The sequence below is a fragment of the Mirounga leonina genome, unplaced genomic scaffold (assembly GCF_011800145.1).
Source record: "Mirounga leonina isolate KUSES-001 unplaced genomic scaffold, KU_Mleo_1.0 Mir_53, whole genome shotgun sequence".
Taxonomy (NCBI): Eukaryota; Metazoa; Chordata; class Mammalia; order Carnivora; family Phocidae; genus Mirounga; species Mirounga leonina.
In genome coordinates, this window is record NW_023270807.1 from 37,047,507 (window position 1) to 37,067,382 (window position 19,876).

Below are 19,876 nucleotides of genomic sequence, written 5' to 3' on the forward strand. Positions count from 1 at the left end.
CATAATATTGTACTCACATTTATATGTGCCTCTTTTTAAAGTAAATGCCCAACTTACACAGACTTAAAAGTCTGCCTTCTGGGGAAAACTGACATGTAAGTATACCTTACTTCTGTGCAAAAAACCATCCCTCTCTTTAAATGGTAAATGACAAATGTTTCACTTTTGAACTATAGATGTATTAACCTCAAACCAATGAAATTTTGGAAAGAAAACCACAGTGATGAGAAAAATCATAGTGGCGAAAGATCTATCTAAGTAATTAGTTCTCTTTAATTTGAATATAAATTCTTTGTCTTCTAACCTCTGAATTAACCCATTGCCACGTTAATCAAAGGTCACAATGTTTTAAGTACTAAGATTTTAGCACTTCCCAGGACTAGAGATGAGTAAGAAAATAATTGATTTTGCATATATGAAGAAGAATTTTAGGTTTGTTTTAGGGATCCTCTGCCTGAATTTGCAGTTGTAAAAAATCTATTTTAAATAAATGATAAGCCCCCTTTCCCTTGGCTCATGGATCTTCATTTCACTGAGCCTAGAGAAGTCAATACCATTCGCAGTATCCCGGAAGGAGTTAGAGATGGTCAATGGTGAGCAACTCAGCGGCACTCTGCCCCCTGGTGGACCGTTCGAGGATGGACTTTGATGAAGGTGTAGAAGCTTCGCTCGCCACCCACTCACTCCCCCTACCAGCCTCCACTCCACTTGCGAAAGCTCCAGGAGTTGCCCCAGTTAAAAGCTTTTGCCCCCACTAATTACACATTAATTTTAATCAACAACTTTTTTATATATGTAAAAGCCTGGGCTGCTGAATCAGCCCTCCGGAGTTAAAATAAGAACCATATTAGGTCAACATGTTATCATTGGTTATCATGGCTTTTCATGGGTAAGAGAAAAGCACAAAAGTGGAAAATGAAACACTAAGGAAAGATGCAGATGTGGTGAGGGGCTTTGGATTCTGGGGAAAATCTCTAGACGAAGAAGGAGAAGAGTTTAAAAGGATGCTATAGGAAATGAAATATTTGGCAATTTCCTTTTTGGCCATTAAGGCCACGGCAAACCAACCCTCATGTTCACTTTTGGCCTTTGGGCTATTTTTTCACCAGCCTAAGTGGGTGAGTGTGAAAGACTCCTAACTTCGTCACTTCTAGTCTAGCCAGGTTTCTCCCACTCAGGCTGGCTTGGTCCTCCGCAGTTCAACCGCTCTCTAATAGCTACAGGTGCTGTGCATTCACAATGGAGGTGATGGGGGAAATAATGGCTAAAGAGGAAGTACATGTGCTGAGTGTCAGGTATTTTGACAGGTGCTTTCCAGGCACAGGTGCATGCAACAAATTGCAAGTAGGCTGCCTTTGAGGAGAGCCACACAGCTATAAGGTGCTCTATTTGCTATTCAAACTGAGGACTTCCTGATTCCAATGCTGTTTTTCTGTCCACTCCTCTGCTGTTCCCATAGGTCGGTCTCCTCCTCTCCTGTTTCCCCAACCCTGCTTCTAACCCTGTTTCGCCGTTTCCTTTTTCTGTGTTTCCAGCACCATGCAGTACCTTGGAATCTCACTACCTAGCCTAGAGACTAAAGGTTCCCTCTGAAAATAGGGATCTGGAAAACTCTTGTGATGGTGCATCCGACTTACCTTCTTTGCAGCATGTGAGAGCATGATCTGCCTCATTCCTTTTAAATTCTTCCTACAAACGAAATCCCCCAAATTGTGGCAGTACTTGGGGCAGTCCACCACAGCCGCGTTTCTCCTCAATTATTCTCTCTTGCAGGTTCAAAGTCCTAAATGCAGCCCAGAATCCAAAGAACCAATCTTTCCCATCTAATAGAATCACCACCCATTCTTTTTTGAACACGAAAAGGACTTTATTAGTTTCCTAAATGTCATTTCCAATTACACATCTGTTGAAAGGTGGAACACCAAAGGCAATTTTCAGTCACAGGACTCCATCAAATACACATAATCTGAGATTTTACTGCTTGAGTGAATTATAGTCCTCTCAGGGTTCCTGGTTAAAGAAGATAAAACTAAGATAATAGAGAGGAAAAGTGAAGAATATTACTCTGTAGGAAATTTGTTGAACTCCATAACCATTCATTCATGGGTGCTGTGTCCGTTTTTAAAAAGGAAACTCTAAAATTCCTAGAAACACAAGACAATATTGGTATCTTTGGATGAGTATACATTCGTATATTTGTGTGAAATTTTGTGCAATTAAACAATATGGCAAATGTTAGTTGTTACCACAGCCAATGAAAACATATTTTCATTTCTATGTAAGTTACACATTTCCATCTCCCATTTTATGTTCTGCGAAAAAGCCATATGTCTAGTTTATGAAACAAACTATGCTAGAGGCAGCAGTAACTGACAAGGAACTTAACAGTCTTAACTACATACCCCTGGGATGAGTACACTTTGCATTATCATGTGCAATGCTGGATGATGATTCAAGATCTCTTGTAACTACAAGGGTTTGCAAGCTTCTACTTCACACAATATGCCTCAAATTCAGTCAATTCAGCCAAATAATAAAGCAAAACCGTTAAGTCGGTAATCTACAAATGGCAAGCAACCCATGTGACTAAGTTGACCATGTTTTGTTAATATGAGGACACAATCATTGCAGGTGCCCTATAAAGAAGTCATTTTTAAGTGGCTATTTATTTCAATTAATTTCACCCCCTCCCCCTGCAAGCTCCTAGAAGTTCGCTTAATTGTTTCTTAGGCCCAAAGAAAACACAGCTGCACAGACAAAAGACAAACATATTGGTAACATAGAAGCAAATACCGTGCTGGATGCACATTCCTATCAGTACTAAGCGAGATTTCTCCATAGGAGAAATGTTACAAAACAAACAAACAAAAACCCTTGGGAAATCACAGAAATATAGGGATTGTCCAATGCCTAAAATTTTATTTTATCCCAGCGACAGGTGTAAATGTTGATCAAAATCCCCCTTTTTATGTTGTTTATGTGTGAACTTTCGAATAGTCTATTTTCAAGAGTCATTAGCCCAAGTGAAGGTCTGCACAGTAGGAAATCAGCAGCTACTTCAGCTCAAGACACCTACTGTCCAACAGTCTGCACTGGGGAGTTTCAAGCAGGGAGGGAATCCATTTTACAAAGACAACCTCCTCCTGCAGACAAAAGCTATCAAACAGCAGAAAGCTCTCTGAAGAATGCAGTGTGGAATCTTCTTTGGCCTATTAAATGCTCCACATACAGATTTTTTTTTTTTTTCCCCTGTGCAGATGATCCTTCAGGGCTACTCTTTTTTATTTAGATAATGTATTTTTCATCTTTTGTTGTGTTCATCTTTCCCTGTGTTGGAGAGTCCTCAGAGTGAGTTTGAGATAACAACTAAGTATTACTGAAATTTGAAAAGACAGATAAATATAAAGTATTACTGATATTATATTCATTGAGGTATCAGGTCAGTGACGAATTTCCCAGGTTCAAAAGCTTGTCAGTTCCCTGATGGCCTAGTAGGTCAGGTCTGGTTCCATGAGTTACAGGGAAAACAGGCTCAATTTTAGCTTCTCTAAGCTTTTATAAAGTCCTTGCATGTCATTTTCTAATAATCTTTGTTCCCACCCAACCTTCAATAGCAAGGGAAAATAAACAAGTTTTTTTTTTCTTTAATAGAGTTTTTTGGGTTCTTACTGCACTTTGAAGATTTTTGGAAAAAGGAGCTGGTTCTCTTGGTTACTTTATATGTTAGCACACAAAGGAATTACAGATGGGAAGGAGTGTAAATGACTATCAGAAAAAAGTCTCATGCATTTAAGATTTTTTACAAGTCAAAATATACATCCTCCTATTGCCCCCCATTCCTTAATTAGAGAAGAACCGTTTCTATTTTATCAGTCTCCTTTACATCTCCCGGAATTGGAGAAAGAATAAGGATACTTTCCTTGTTAAGGAATAGTATATACTCATCAGTTTAATCGACTGCATTAATAAGAAATACAGCAGCAGCTTGGGCTGAGTCACCCATCATATCCGTCATTTATGAGGATTTAAATGTGTAAAATAACGTACATGAAATTAGGAGGAAAAATAAAGCAATCTGCAGACTTCGGCACTAGCACACATAATGTTTTGTTTGAGTTGTTAAAATGTGGTTTGACCATCACTAAATAGGAATTAAAAAAATTACAAATCTGCAGAAAATAAACAGTCATAGGTGTTGGTTCTCAGTTTAATGCTCCCCATCTCCCATTCCCACCCACCCACCCCATATAGTTTCAACTATAATAAAAATAGAGATCTCAACATCAGAATTTTGCTGTTAACTCTTCAAGGTTTCTCTGCATCATCCAAGCCACACGTAAGGTTTGAAGCATCAAGTCCACAAGTTTCTCCAACCAAGTTTAAATAAACAAAAACTGGAGACTGAAGGATGCCAAAGTAACTCTTCTTAAATGAAGCTGTAACACAAAGTTCTCCCCAAAACAAAGGGTATTATGTGTCTAGTTCAAGTACTGCCAGGCTGTATGTAGATCTGTCTCAGACAGGCTTCAGACAACTACAAGTACCACTGGTTCTAGAGGGCATGATCCATGATACCAAAGCAGGGCAGGGATCCCCCTTCCACCACTGATTTTTAAAAAGTTACAACCCTCCCTTGTGATTGGCTGCTGCAAGGTCAGTGCTGGACCTGGGGTTTGAGGGAAGGAAGTGAGCCTCTTAGCAGGAAAGCTCTATCTTTAGTTTGAACAGTTCTCTCAGAACTCTCTCTCAGGGCTGTCCTGGCTTCTCAGCATCCATTGCCCTTGTCCAGAAGACAGAGCTTCAATCAGACCCAGTAACAGTGAAAGAAGAGTCGACCTACCTGTGGAACCAGACCCAACATGGTCCCCAAAGGCCGCTCAGGCTACCCCATTGCAACTGACAAGTCAACCTGTGCACTTAAAGCGTATCAGTTTATGGAATGCTTGTTTGAAGTCCTCATTGGACATGGTATAGATGATGGGGTTGATAAGGGAGTTGAGATAGCCCAGCCACGTGAAGAAGTCAAAGATGGCCAGGTGGAACCAGCAAGCATTCTTGCAAATAGGTATCACCAGGGAGATGATGAAGAAGGGCAGCCAACACACAATAAAGGCTCCCAAAATGATCCCCAGGGTCTTAGTGGCTTTGCGCTCCCTAGCGGCCATGAGTTTCTTCTTCTCTAGCAGGGCGTCGGAGACTCGCACTTTGACTTGGTTCACGTACACAGGGGACCCGGATTCGCTGGGCACATCGGGAGCCCGCGAGTTAACGGAGGTGACCGAGGACGTGGACCCGGGGGAGTCGGTTATCAGCTGGGCTCGGGTCAGGCGCTTGCCGGTCCTGTTGGGCGTCTGTTTCAAAATCCGGGAGCGGGCTTCCACATAGATGCGGCCGTAGAGGGCGATGAGGAGCAGGGTGGGGAAGTAGAAAGCGCCCACCGTGGAGTAAACCGTATAGAGGATGTGGTCGGTGTTCACCACGCAGTCCGACACCTCCTCCTCGGCTTTGGCTTGACGCCAGAAGAAGGGCGGCAGCGAGATGGAGATAGAGAAGACCCACACCAGCGCGATCATGACCGCGGCCCTCTTGGGAGTCCTTTTAGCTGAGTACTCCACGGCGTCCGTGATGGCCCAGTAGCGGTCCAGGGCGATGACACAGAGGTGCAGGATGGAAGCAGTGCAACAGGTGATGTCCGACGACAGCCAGAAGTCGCAGACCACCTGACCCAGCGTCCAGCGGCCGGTGACCGTGTACATGGTGCTGATGGGCATCACCAGGATGGATACGAGCAGGTCGGTGACCGCCAGGGAGGCGATCAGGTAGTTGGCTGGGGTATGCAGCTTCCGGGTCCGGTACACAGTGGCGATCACGAAAGCATTGGAGAGCGTGGTGGCCAAAGTGATGAGTGCCAGCAGCATGACTAGTAGTACTTTCCAGGGCAGGGCGATGGATTCCTGGTAAATGTAGCCCGCGGCGCTGCTGTTGTGGGGAGCAGAGGAGAGATTGGCTTGAGAAACCCCGGTCTGGGAGCCCGCGGGCAGCGGCGGGGCGCACTGAGTGCAGGTGTCTTCCATGTCTCTCCTCGCCTGCACGGCTCTGGAGCGCAGCTCTTGGGCATGGAGCAAACGAGGGAAAGGGCGGAAGGACCGCGGAGACCACAGTCTTGTCTCCCGGTTGCTAGTCAGTTCCGTAGACTCCTCAGTTATTCCTCCACCCAGATTCCCTGCTAAAACTAGAGGTCAAGGGCGCGGCAGCCTAGGCAGGCGAGCGCGTCCTCTGCACTTCCAGTGCGCCAGGCGCTGCCACCGCGTCCCTGCCTGCTCCTCTCCACGCCCCGTCGTAGCCCTGGGTTGCTAAGGACTGGCCCACCGAGCCCCGCTCCACTCCGAATCCCACCTAGGCGTCTAGTGCCGGAGGGCGATGTATTGTTTGAGGAGGGGGCATCAGCCAGGTAGGGTCTCTTACCCCAACTGCTCGGGGCTGAGTCTCCTAACGCGGGCGCTTCTTGATCTGCAGAATCGGCCCGCAGGAGTTTCCTAGCTGTCGAGACCAAAGCTTGCAGGCCAGCCAGGAGTCCTGGTCGTGTATTCCCGCCCCCCGCCCCAGACTGGGGCAGTTTCCTGCGGAGGCTTCGGCCGCCAGAGCTGGGTGGGGTGAAGTCTGGGAGCCGCGCTGCGCCGCGCCTCGCGCCGGAGCTCTGCCCTCCCTTCTTTTCACGCGCTGGCCACTCCGGCGAGCTGCCCCGCGGAGACGGGGCCGCAAGAGGGGGGATTCGCGTGTTGGGGCTGCGGCTGCTCGCAACGCGCCGCCACCGCCGCCGCCACCTCGGTCCCACAGGCACCGCTTGGAGCCATGCTGCTGGGCGCACGGGTCTGGGGGACCTGGCGCGGCACGCGGGTAAGGGGCAGGTGTCTTGGGGAGCCGGAAGAACGCTGCGTGCGCCAGCCCGGGAGGAGCGAGTGAGAGGCAGAGCAGATGGGCTCCTTTTATAGAGTCCAGGTCCGGTCTGCCGGAGCTGAGCAACTCCTGCGGCTCAGCAAGTGCGGACGCCCGCTCCCCATCACCTTCCCCTTTTCTCTCTCCCTCCCTCCTTCCTCCCGCCCGGTTCCCTCCCCGGCCAAGGAAGCTTCCTGCCGGGTCCTACCGCCCTCTCTCCCCAGAACCCATCCCCTGGCCCCTCTCCCAGTCCTGACACCCAGACGCCGCAGTTCTGGCCAGGATTGGGGATGAGGGCGTCCTGTCCTTGCCTCTGTCCTCTTCGGAGCTGGCGGCGCGGCCCTCCAGTTAGGTCCACGCCCTCGGCCGCGGGCACAGGCACAGGCACACTCCCCGCGTTCCTTCTGGGGCTTCTACTTACCACCCTCACCCCAGCAGACCAGTGCTAGGCGGAGCCAGCCCCAGGCTCTGACCTCTCCACTCAGGAATTTTATCCAGCCCTGCGGACCACACCCAAGTTAGAAGGGGGCAACGGTAATAATCGCCTTAGAAGGAAATGGCCAATAGTGCATTTTAAACTTCGGGCTTCAAGTCATACTTAACTCTTGGTACAGTACGAACTAATTTTTCACATCTGGTTTTAGGAGTCTGTGTTTTCCGTTCAATGCCTCCCCTTTAACTGTGGGCCAACAGGGGAGATAAAAAGCTATCTACAAAAATGTGGAAGTATCACAAACTGAGCCTACTGTATGTGAAACTAAACCTTCCATTCCACCCTCCCTCTCCAGCTGCTCAGCAGTTCAATGCTGGTGTAAAACAGTTCACAGTAAGCACCTTCCGTCCCACAGCCTAACTGGAAAGGAGGTCAACAACAGAAAAGAAAGAAAGAAAAAGAAAGAAAGAAAGAAAGAAAGAAAGAAAGAAAGAAAGAAAGAAGGAAGGAAGGAAGGAAGGAAGGAAGGAAAGAAGGAAAGAAGGAAAGAAGGAAAGAAGGAAAGAAGGAAAGAAAGCAGGAAGGAAGAAAGAAAAAGGAAGGAAGGAAGGAAGGAAGAAAGAGAAAGAGAGAAAGAAAGAAAGCAGGAAGGAAGAAAGAAAAAGGAAGGAAGGAAGGAAGGAAGGAAGAAAGAAAGAAAGAAAGAAAGAAAGAAAGAAAGAAAGAAAGAAAGAAAGAGAAAGAGAAAGAAAGAAAGAAAGAGAAATGGGCTTTGGGACCATCACCACTACTGTGCCTTCTCTGGCATCAACAAATACAGCAGGCTATCAGCCCTATGCAGCACCCAGTTCCCCTGACCTCTGAGCAGATCCCTGGAGCTCACTTCCTCCTCCAACCTTAAGAGAAACAAATGTAGGGAATAAGTACAAGTCGGAGAAAGTTTAAAGAAAAGCACCAGGAAAGGGCAATGTACTTTCAGCCCCCAGAGCTAAGTGATCCCAGCTAGGAGTTTCTAAGCACCTAGCTCAACGTTTGGCAGGTATAATGCAGTCAATGAACCCTACATCATAAGTGAATTTACCAGGTTAAGTGTAAGCATATTTTATAAATTTTTTTTTTAAGATTTTATTTATTTGCGAGAGAGACAATGAGAGACACAGAGCATGAGAGGGAGGAGGGTCAGAGGGAGAAGCAGACTCCCTGCTGAGCAGGGAGCCTGATGTGGGACTTGATCCCGGGACTCCAGGATCATGACCTGAGCCGAAGGCAGTCGCTTAACCAACTGAGCCACCCAGGCGCCCAAGTGTAAGCATATTTTAAAGAGAATTATTCAGTCTAGGGCCTGAGATTATCTCACCCATCCATTTAGTTTAGAAGAATAATTAAGATCCTTTGAGAGACAAGCTTTTTACCCAAGGTGACATAAACCTAACCCAAGTTTTCTTATTTTCTTCCCCCGTAAACCAGGCCGGCAGGCAAAAATAGAGTGCTTACTCTGTGCTGGGAATTCTAGACATCAGGAGTATAATGGGGTATACCCAGAGCAGCTTACATTCTAGAAGAGGCAGACAGACAATGACCACATAACCAAGTAAATAATTAGCATACATTCTGATAGTATTAAATCTTATGCAGAAAATAACCCATTCCTGCACTGAGAGTGAGAGCACTCCTTCAGGTGGCAGCTCTCCAAAAACATCCTCTGGAAGTGGTTTGGGTTGCTGCAGCCATGCTGGGGATAAAAGCAAAAACTTCTCTTTCCTCTCCTCCTGTCCTTAGTGCCCAGCATTGATCCTGCTAACCTTAAGCCTCATTTGCACCACATGTTAAGGGTCCTGTCCATCCTCCCATCCCACCCACCCACATCAGGCGCCTAAATAGACTTCATTTTTTTTCCCCCAAACTGCAGCACTCTCTTAGAAATCACAGTAGAGGAAAGCAAGGCAGGCGAGCCGAAACCACTAGGTGGGGGCGTTGGTCAGGATGGAGGAAAAGTGTGTGTGATTGCGGGTGTGGAGTGTGCCAGGAAAACTATTTTCCTGCTATCTGAGGGGAGCAGGGCAAGATGAGGAGAATTGTTGAAAGGATGCGAAGCGGAGGAAGGCAGAGAGGGAGCTTACCAAGCTGCAGGCAGCCTTTTCCTTTCTACATTTCGTCTCCAGGGGCGTGCAAAGGAGAAAACCACTTGCTTCTTCTAGGGTTTGGATTTAGCGATGTAGGGAACCTGTGGCTTTCTCCAGTCACTCTCTTAAACTCCTTCGCGGAGTCCTGAAACCTAGGTGGAAACAGCCACCTTTGCACGGAGTTTGATTTTTTTTTTTTCTAGTCTTTGATTAATTAAGAATTGCATGAACACACCAAGCGGTCATACAGAGGGGATTTAGGCAAGGGTTTAGTGGAGAACCACGTTTCATTAACTTGGCTCCCTCATATCATTCCTCTAGCCCTTTAAAACATATAAAATATAGATGTTTGCACATGGTTGCATGTGTATGAAACACACAGGAGAGCAGGGAACCTTTAAAGTCACCTCTTCTTGGATCTCCCCTACCGAGGAGGGGCCCTTGGGCTCGATGCGCGCGCCCGCTCCGCAGTCCCCAGCGGCGCTGGGAGAAAATTCCCTTCAAGTTAGCGGGAAACTCAGCCCACACAGACTCAGCAAGAGGGCAAGGAGGAAACGAGTTGGAAAAGATTGAAATGGGGTGGTAGAGTGCAGCAAAGGTTATTAGGGTTGAAAGAAGCTCTTACTTCGCCACCCGGCAGTACGACTGCAAAAATTAGTGTGCTCCACGCGGGTGGACCTTAAGCAGAAGCTGAGGAGATGGAGGAAAACGCTGGAACCGCAGTGAAGCCTGTGATCTGACACGAAGTCTGACATGGGGGTGAGCTGTGGAGGGACCAGAGAAAAATCGCCTCTCAAAGAGACTTTGCCTAAGCTTTTAGAAAGTTTTGGAATTGCTGATGCAGCGAAATGCGAGGCACAGGCTTGGAAATTTGCAGCGTGGCGCTGGCTGGAGGAAATGTTGTGAAGAGCAGCTCCTTCCACCTCCAGGAAACCACAACAGATACCCCCTAGAACTTACCGCGACTCAACTCTGTCTTGGCTGGAAGCCCGCCAGCCAGCCAGTGTCCGGGCACGTGGGTCATGCTTGCAGCATCCCGAGAGTGTTCTCTGCATTTCCCAGAAAATGACTCTTAAGAGAGCTCCAGGCACAGGAGCAAAGAAAGTAGTTGTAAGTTAATCTTTGCTTTGCTCCAATTAAAAAAAAAAACAAAAACAGGACACTCAAGCTCTCCTTTGCTCCTATGATAGAGGAAAAATGCAATCTCACTCTCCATCCCCACCAATTGAAAAATCCACAACCAGTCCTTAACCAGAAAATGTGGGGACCTGGCAAGCTACTTTTTGCAAGTCCTGCTCCCTCAATCTATGGCCACTGTTTTTGTTTTTTAAACTGCCACCCAGGAAAGGGACAGTGAGTGACCACGAACTCTATATACAACATTCTCATGTGTGGTGGTAGCCCGTTTTTGGTTCGTCTTATATTTCCTCCAGTAATATTCCTTAAAAGTATATTGGTAGTGATGAAAGTATGAGTCGTACTTATGTCTTGTTTCATGGAACTATGGAAATGTTCAGATGAATGAACATATAGATACACACAGACATATACATCCAGTTTTCGCAAATACCTTCTGGGGATTACCAAACCCTTTGAGGCTCAGCTCCTTCTACGTAATCATTGACCCCACTTTGGGCCTTTGACTTGCTATCTGTGTCAGGGTACTAATGTGCTGTATGCTTAATAAGGGATTTCTAATGCCAAATAATAAAACTAGGTGCTTTAGTTCCTAAATTCTAGGCTGGCATAAATTAATCCTTGAGAACTAGTAACTCTGCTACCTATTTACATATGGATACAAATACTGTGTATCTATATTTAAGGAAGAATGCCACAAAAAATAGAGCAAGCGTTCATAAGTTAGACACTTCCTAATTCCTGTCTCTGTAATAACCGCCACTTTGCTACTTTGAACAGATATCCGCAACTCAAAGTTACTGCTGATTCAAAACCAGCCCAGTTCCAACTAGTAGAAGAGCTAGCTCCCAACTTAATTCTCAATCACATATTTCCTGGCTAAAGATCTAGGTCCTGGAAGAAAATTTCTAACATAATGCCTAAAGTAATATAAGCAGAGATCGCATGGGGGGAGGAGGCATTGAATTTTTCTTTTTGGACCAACAGTGGGATTTGGCAGTCATAAATCTTTGCATGGAAAACAATGCCAATGAATCCACCAAACTTAGAAGCTTTAATTTGGCAGATCATTAGGCAGCTCTGTTAAGGGTGAAGTCTCTCCTGAAAAATCGAATAAAAGCATTCAACAATGAGGCTGTCCACTGGCCAAAGGAAAAAAGCAATAGGAATTGGGTTTTGCCTTCTTCTCAAAGTAGGAAAAATTACATTATTTTGTGTGATTAGTTCCAGTGTTGCAAACAAACAAACAAGAAGCAAAACAAGCCAAGCCGGTTTATTGTCTCTTCACCTGTAACTAAGGAATAATAATCATTAGCCTTTCTTGAGCATCATGAGCTAAGCCTTGTGCTACAGGTTCCACATATGTTCTCTCATTTAATTAATCAAAGTATTAGGAATTGTCATTATCATACTCATTTCCTGGATGAAGTTGAAGCTTAGAGAATGTAAGTAAATTTGCTAATGTCAGACAGCTGATAAGTGATAAAATTGGTTTTCAAATCCAAGTCTCTCTAATTTCTTTTTTTTTAAGATTTTATTTATTTATTTGAGACAGAGAGAATGAGAGAGAGAGAGAGAGCACATGAGAGGGGGGAGGGTCAGAGGGAGAAGCAGACTCCCTGCCGAGCAGGGAGCCCAATGCGGACTCAATCCAGGGACTCCAGGATCATGACCTGAGCCGAAGGCAGTCGCTTAACCAACTGAGCCACCCAGGCGCCCCAAGTCTCTCTAATTTCAAGGTCCAAGTCTTTACCAGTAGTCTACGCTAAGCCAGCCGTGCAGCTCAGCATTGGTTTCCCTTTTAATCCTGCCTGTGATTTTATCTCATCTCATCTATGAGGTGGAATCACTGTTCCTAGCTATTTAAGTCTCCAGAATAATTTTCTGTTAGGTGACTTCAAATTTTTTCTGGGGGTGGTGATGGTTCTAAAAATCAGGTGGAAGATTGTGCACCATGATTATGTTTAGCCAGCTAATCATCACTTCCAAAGTACAGCTGATAGGTGAGCACATACTGTGTATTCTGAAGTCCACAAGCCCAAATAGAAACTAGGCTAAGCCCTTCCTCAAGAAGTTTCTTGACGTTCTTTCCTGGTCCCATTCATTACCTTCAGGGTATGGTTATTTTTCCTATCTCATCTACCTTTTTTCTTTTCCTTCTCCTTCCCTGTCCCCTCATCCTTACTTCCTCCACAGCCTGTCACACACACACACACACACACACACACACAAAATAAAAAAAGAAAACAAAAAATTAAAGCTTTTTAAAATTGTATGAATGGGATGTGTTAAATACAGAGACAGTTTCTGTGCTCCATTTTTAACCACATTAAATATCGGTTAGAAAAATAACCTAAAAAATTGAACTGCTTTTTTCCCCCCATGTGTTGAACATATTGATTTTTTTCCCCTAAGAGTTAGTAATTCACCAAAGAAAAAGAGGCCTATTCCTGGTGAGAAAATTACTCAAATCTTATCAACCAGAAATCAGGAAGTTCATCTACTAAGAACCTGCCAAAACCAGGAATATAAGCAAAAATAAATTTAAATTCCAATGTATTAAAACTTTTGTACTTTATGCATAAAAAAAGCTCCTCCTAGCCTCATTCGGATCTTACTTCTTCTTACTTAAATATACTTCTAACATGTTTGGCTATGTGATTTCCAAGGTCCCTGAAGATTAGAAGCATCACATTAGAAATGGATCAGAAACTATGTCAGGTAAGCATCTAAATGGAGTAAGATACCACAGCTTATCATCATTGTTGCAAAATAGGAAAATTTAGGTTAAACTTTAAGAAATAAAAACCTAAAATAATGTTAATAACAATATCACTATTTGTGTTAACACATTTAGTAGTATAGAGTATTAATTCAGACTTGTATTGCAAGTGATGGAAAACCAATTTAATCATACCTAAACCAAAGGAAGGAATTTGTCTCAGGGAGAGAGGGGTCCCTCAAAATGAAAAGAAGAATTGAACCACCAAGTTTGGGGCACTGAAGAAATGCAGCTGAGCCCTATGAACAATCAGCATCCTGGATCATTAGCCGGACTCTCGGTTGCTGTCTAGATATTGGCTTCTTTCATCTGTTTCACAGTAGACAGGCTTTCTCCACATTGTGGAAAATGTTTTTCACCATTAATACCTTTTGAGGTTGACTTCCTCAGCTTCAGGAATATTGCAGAAACTAATCTGAATCTGTTCCGAGTTCAGAAATTCTGACAAATGGGTTCTGCTTCTGAGAAAAATGTAAGGAGACCGTGACAGGTCAACATTCTGAAAGTAACAACTGGAAAAGTTGCAAACTTTTAAAAGTTTGAAAAGTTGTGGAAGCAAGAAGAATTAGACAAACTAAAATTCCAGGAAAGGATAAGTATTTCCTGTATAAGCTAATGATTGCTGCCTATTTTGTTTCCTTGAGACATTTGCTGATTCTGGGCACAGGTTGTAGATTAGACTTGGTCCAGGCAGAGGAATTCTGCTGGGAAAAGAGAAACAAGCAGAGATTTTGATAGTCATTGGGGTCAGTGTGGCAGTTTGGAATCTAGGAGAACCCCAAAAGCATGACCAGTTTTCATTGTGGACATTTGCTGTGGGTTGCAGCAAAATAGGAGACCAAGGGTGTGGATAGGAAAATTCTAACAGGCAAACTGAAATCCCCCACAATTGCGAGTGCTTAAGTCCATCTAGAGAAAAGAGCTCTGCATTAAACATGACTGGTCTTCCTTGAGGCGATAGATACCTTCCAGGCTTTCAATCAAAGGGCCGGGAGGGCAAGACCCAAAGAACAGGATGAATCACAGATAAACTGAATCTAATTGCAAAGCAGCCTTGTCTCAACTCAGTGTCTGACTGGTTGACATAGACAGCTCTTCATGCATTCTGCCTAACTTAGGAAAGGGTGAATACTCTTTGGACAAAACAATATCATTTAGAACCTCGAAAGTCCATTTATATACAATATCTGATTACAATTTTTTGGATGATCCATGCATAATGGCAATAAAAATTTGACTAATAATAACTGAAAAAAGCTAGACCATAGAAGTAAATCTATGTGCAATGCAGATAGTAGAACTTTAAAATAAGGGGCAAAATAAAGGAGAAAAGGGGCAAAATAGATTAAAATATAAAGAATTTCAACAGTGAAGAGGACTCTTTAAAAACAGTCAAATAGGCATTCTAGAAATAAACATCCAATATTTGATATTAAGTATTCACTGCATGGGTTTAATGCCACACTCAAAACAGTAACCTCATAAAGTTAAAAAAAAAAAAAAAGTGTCTAAACTGAAGCACAGAGAAAAGAAAAATACAAAGCAAAGAACAGGAATGTAGAAGTCTGAGACTGGGTCATATAACCTAAAATGCACACACAGAAACAGGAACAAGAGAATGGGAAACAAAAAGTATTTGAAGAGATAATTTCCAAAAATACATTTGTTGGGTGACTACATCCAAAAAAGACACCTCAGATGATTAAAAGAAGCTCAAAGAATTGTGGCCAGGATAGATACAAAGAAAGCCACAGCTAAGCACATAATGGCCAAACTGCTGAAAACCAATGACAAAGAAAAAATTCATAAAGCTGCCAGAGAAAAAGACACATTACCTTCAAAGAAGCACAGTAAGGCTGTGGTTAACTTGTTGTCAGAAATTATAAAAGTCAGGAGATATTGTAATGACACCTTTAATAGCTGAAAAGTTTTTTTTAAAAAAAACTGTCAACCTAGAATTACATACTTAGAATTAATATCCTCCAAAAATGGAGGTGAAACACAAAAGTTTTCAGCCGAATGAAAGGTGGAAGAGTTGGTTGACAGTCAAACGGGACTGTAGGAGGTAAGAAAGGAAGTTCTTCAGGCTGAATGAAAATGATACCAAATGGAAGCACAAACTGAAAGGAGGAATGAAGAACGTGGGAGAGTATAAGTATATAAGGAAATATTAGCAATAATCGTGCCTCGGATAAACCTCATTGGCTACGATACTGCCACTGCGCAAAGCTATATAAGGAAATATAAAAGCCACATAAATACAATGCAGAATCCAGGATTGCATTGAAAAACAGAGGAAAGGACATTAGTGGAAAAAAATGGCATTCTACTCATGTTAATTTCTCAATTTTAATAAATGTTTCATGGTTATATTAAGTATTAACATAAGGGGAAGCTGGGTAAGGGGATATAAGAATGCTACATTCTATTTTTAAAATTTTTCTATAATTCTGAAATTATTTAAATTCTTTTTTAAGTTTTTAACCTATATCTCATAGGGCTAAAGGATTTAGGATGATGGATCAGGGGTAAACTTCAGACTTCCTCATAACTATGTTTTATATAGTTATGGTCCTTGAACCATGTGAAGGTATGAACAGTTCAGAAATAATTAAAAATGAATACAAATGAAGAGGTTTTCTTAAATGTATTCTTTAGCTGCTCTCCAAATTTTGCTCAAAGATATTCTTGTGGCATATGATACAATAATATGCACTTATTAGAAGGAAGATTTTATATATATAAAATCAATAAAGTAACATCAAGTGAAAGGATTTATGTAGAGCTGGTGACAGAAAGTATACAAGCCTTGGGTTCTTATATTGAAACACCAAAATGAAGTTTCTATTGCTACTGTTTGTGAAGTACAGAAGTACATTGCCTTTTATGCCAACAATAGTTTAGAGATAATATAAATGCTTTGCCTTAATTAGACTCTCCTAACAAATGTTCAGTGAATGAGTCAGTGTTGTCATTCTCTGCCTCTCCTTTACAGACCTCAGATAGCCTCTTCCAATAGAAAGGAAAAAGGGATGGAGTATGTTACTTTTGTTTTGGGTTTTTTTTTTAGTATGGTTTTATGGCAGCCTTTCCCTAGGCTAAAATACATTTTGAGTACATGAACCAATGAAATGGAGAAAATTAATTGGAGGGACCTGATGACCATAACAATCTTCCTATGTTTATTTCCTAAGATTATATTTCCATGTTCAGCTGAGAATTCAATTGTGAGCACAGGGTTTTGGGTCTGCAGATTTGCATTTAGTTAATTGTACTGAATATTGAAATATTTCCTCTTACTTGTGTGTGCCATTGCATGCTAATTGCACTCTACTATGTGACTGAAGTTCAGATTTTAAAATTTGACCATATTTGCTAGTGAGGTTTTGCTGTTAACAGGGACACTAAGGTGGTTGTGTGCTTGGTATCTCTTCTGTGATCACAGGGAGCTGCTCTATCTCTCTGCCATTCAGCAGGCACTGATATCTTTATAGTACATTTTTTGTTGTTATTCTGACCATCTTAATTTACATAAGTTTAAAATCCATTTGCCTCCAAAAAAATGAACTAAGACACATTTTCCGGTCTTATGCAATTACTCCATGTGCTTAGCGAAAACTGTAATCACAAGAAAGGCTAAGTCACATTTTCTTCAATGCCAGGGTACTTTATGGCCATGATTTGCTCCGTGAATTTGTCAATGCCCAAATCTACGTCTGCTCTCCTCAAGTTCCACTATAAAGCTGGGTTCTGTCAGCTCTTTATAAAACTCTAACTTCCTTCTGTAGATTTATAGACTGATTTCTGACACAGAGCTATGGAAACAGCAAATGCTTCTTTTTGATCAGTACTTCTTACACTGTAAAGATTATTTGACTGGATCATTCGCTCTGATTTTTCTTTTATTTTTTTAAAGATATTTATTTATTTATTTATTTATTTATTTATTTATTTATGAGAGGGAGCAGGGGGAAGGGCAGAGGGAGAGAGACAGACTCTCAAGCTGACTCTGCACTGATCATGGAACCAAACACTGGCCTGGATCCCAGGACCCTGAGATCATGACCTGAGCTGAAGTCAAGAGTCAGACACTTAGCTGACTGAGCCACCCAGGTTCCCCTGATATGCTCTTTTTCTTAATCTTGAATGAAAAGTTCTAGATTAAAGTGATGATTTCTCTGATTGGAAAATTTTACTTTCCTGCCAAATTTGTGCTCCATACTCAACTTACAATTCTTATTAGACTACATTTCATCATGTCTTTGTCTCTTTGTGTCCTTGGTGAAAAGGCATTTTTTTCTAGATGTTTTTCTTGGTGCTTTTGTTATTGTTGTTGTTGTATTTGCCTTTGTGTGAGAACATGTTTGTTGAATTCTTTGTTTCACTAAATAAGAACTGAAAGATTAAGAATTCCTGAGTACTTTGACGGACACCTGGGTGGCTCAGTCATTAGGCATCTGCCTTTGGCTCAGGTCATGATGCCAGGGTCCTGGGATCAAGTCCCGCATCGGGCTCCTTGCTCAGCTGGAAGCCTGCTTCTCCCTCTGCCTGCCACTCCCCCTGCTTGTGCTTGCTCTCTCTCTCTCTCTCTCAAACAAATAAAAGCTTTAAAAAAAAAAAAAAAAGAATTCCTGAGTGCTTTGAATCTCATATGCAAATTTGGTTATCTTTTGGAAGTGATATTTTATTAAGTTTTTATTAATATCAAGCTGTTGGGTTTACAACAGACCTAAATGAAATGAAATTTAAATATTTAAATATTCATTTTAATGGAGCTTCTGGAGCCCTGGTGCCACATGTCCACGTGAGGGCTGAGGAATGTCCTGTGGCCAGAACTTCCCTATACAGCTATAACATTCTCACAGCACACTTTTTAGGAAGCTCTGGTTATGTCTTCTCATCTATTAATTTTCAAGCATCAGTGGATGTTAGACATTTCCATGTTCCCTGTTAAAAATGCTGGTTCATTCACAAGAAATGGCCTCAACCAATCAGAACAGTCAATCTTGCAGGAGTAGGGCTTGGAAGGCCCACTGCTGTATGGTAGAGCCATCTCAGGAGGCCCTAGAGGAGGGGACTGAGCAACTGTGGTAGGGGGGACCCCACTCAGTGGGCTTAGATGAGAACTAGCATCTAATGTGGAAGTCTATCATATTTCATTCAATCAGAGAAGCCACCATTGGTAAAATGAACGATTATTTTATGTACTACTAAAAAAAAAAAATGCTACCAATCAAGTTGTCACAATCCTTTCTCATCATTTAGAATTTTTATGTTATTGCATTGAAAGAGCCCTTTTAGACATATTGAACCACAGATTTTTTTTTTATCATATGTCACTTTCATGGGTACATACAAGTAAGTGAAATTAACTTATGAAGGTGTATTCCTGAAATCTCTTTACATTAAGAATCCCTCTCCTGAATCACTTTCAACATAATTATCAATTTTCATATTGTCCCACACATCATCATCTGTGTCACTCAGAGCATTGGTAATATAACATTTTTTATAAGAGTGATATGTTCCCCAAAGCAATATTTTACCAGCTTTTTCTCAAGATGCATAAAAACAAGTATAACAAGTGATAACCATAATTATATAATATACCAGTAATTATAAAATATACCAGTAATTGTAAAATACAGCCTTATTTCAGAGATGTGCAAATGTAAAAAAAATGATCTTTTATCAATATTCAATTTGATAAAATATGATAAATTCAATGTTTGACAGCTCACATGACTACTGTCAGCTTTGCCTGCATATTCATTACAGTTGGCATTTACATATGCATTTTGTGTGAGGATATCAGAATATTTTTCAAATGTTAATAGTACATATTCTATTCATAAATATTTAAAACCTATAAGTGACATTATGGCTATCTGAAAAGTTTGACAAAGATTATCTACAAAGAGCCAGAATAAATATTACAAAACAAGAGAAGTTAGATCTAGGGGTACCTGACTCACTCAGTGGGTAGAGCATCTTAATCTCAGGGTTGCGAGTTTGAAACCCACACTGGCTGTAGAGATTGCTTAAAAAAATAAAATCTTTTAAAAAAAGAGAGAGGAGTTAGATCTAATTTGCACATTAATTTTGTGAGTCTTAATTCTCACATAAGAGTAAATTTGACTCCATAAGAATAAATTGGAAAAAAAAATCCAAATTTAAGGCAATTAAAAAACTAAAACATAAGAAGAAGAGAAATGTTGTTCTAAAAACAAATACAATAGCACAGAAAAGGATTTGTTTTCAAGGAAAGGAAGAAATTGGAGAATTGCTAGATACATTCAAAAGATGTGTAAGGGCATGGAACTAAGGTGAGGAAGGGGTCAATGTAAGGAATGGTTTACTCTGAAGCCAGAGTTCCAAAGAGTTTTGAATGAGGGGAAAATGTAAGGAATATCAGTTATATTGAATCAGTGATAAAAAGTACAGAAATTAAGAATATCATAGAAT

The 19,876-nt window shown here is 42.1% G+C and overlaps 1 protein-coding gene and 1 pseudogene across 1 annotated transcript; both read right to left on the reverse strand.

Moving 5' to 3' along the window:
* Nucleotides 1–1,845: 1,845 nt before the first annotated feature.
* HTR1B (5-hydroxytryptamine receptor 1B) lies at nucleotides 1,846–7,366 on the reverse strand. The gene has a single exon (XM_034990568.1). The coding sequence runs from the start codon at nucleotides 6,072–6,074 to the stop codon at nucleotides 4,905–4,907; it is 1,170 nt and encodes a 389-aa protein (XP_034846459.1). The 5' UTR covers nucleotides 6,075–7,366; the 3' UTR covers nucleotides 1,846–4,904.
* An 8,192-nt stretch (nucleotides 7,367–15,558) lies between these two features.
* Nucleotides 15,559–15,642, reverse strand: LOC118001759 (annotated as a pseudogene).
* Between the last annotated feature and the right edge of the window lie 4,234 nt (nucleotides 15,643–19,876).

What these genes read in the sequence shown, in the direction of transcription:
- HTR1B (XM_034990568.1), bottom strand. Translation starts at nt 6,074, where the DNA reads ATGGAAGACACCTGCACTCAGTGCGCCCCGCCGCTGCCCGCGGGCTCC.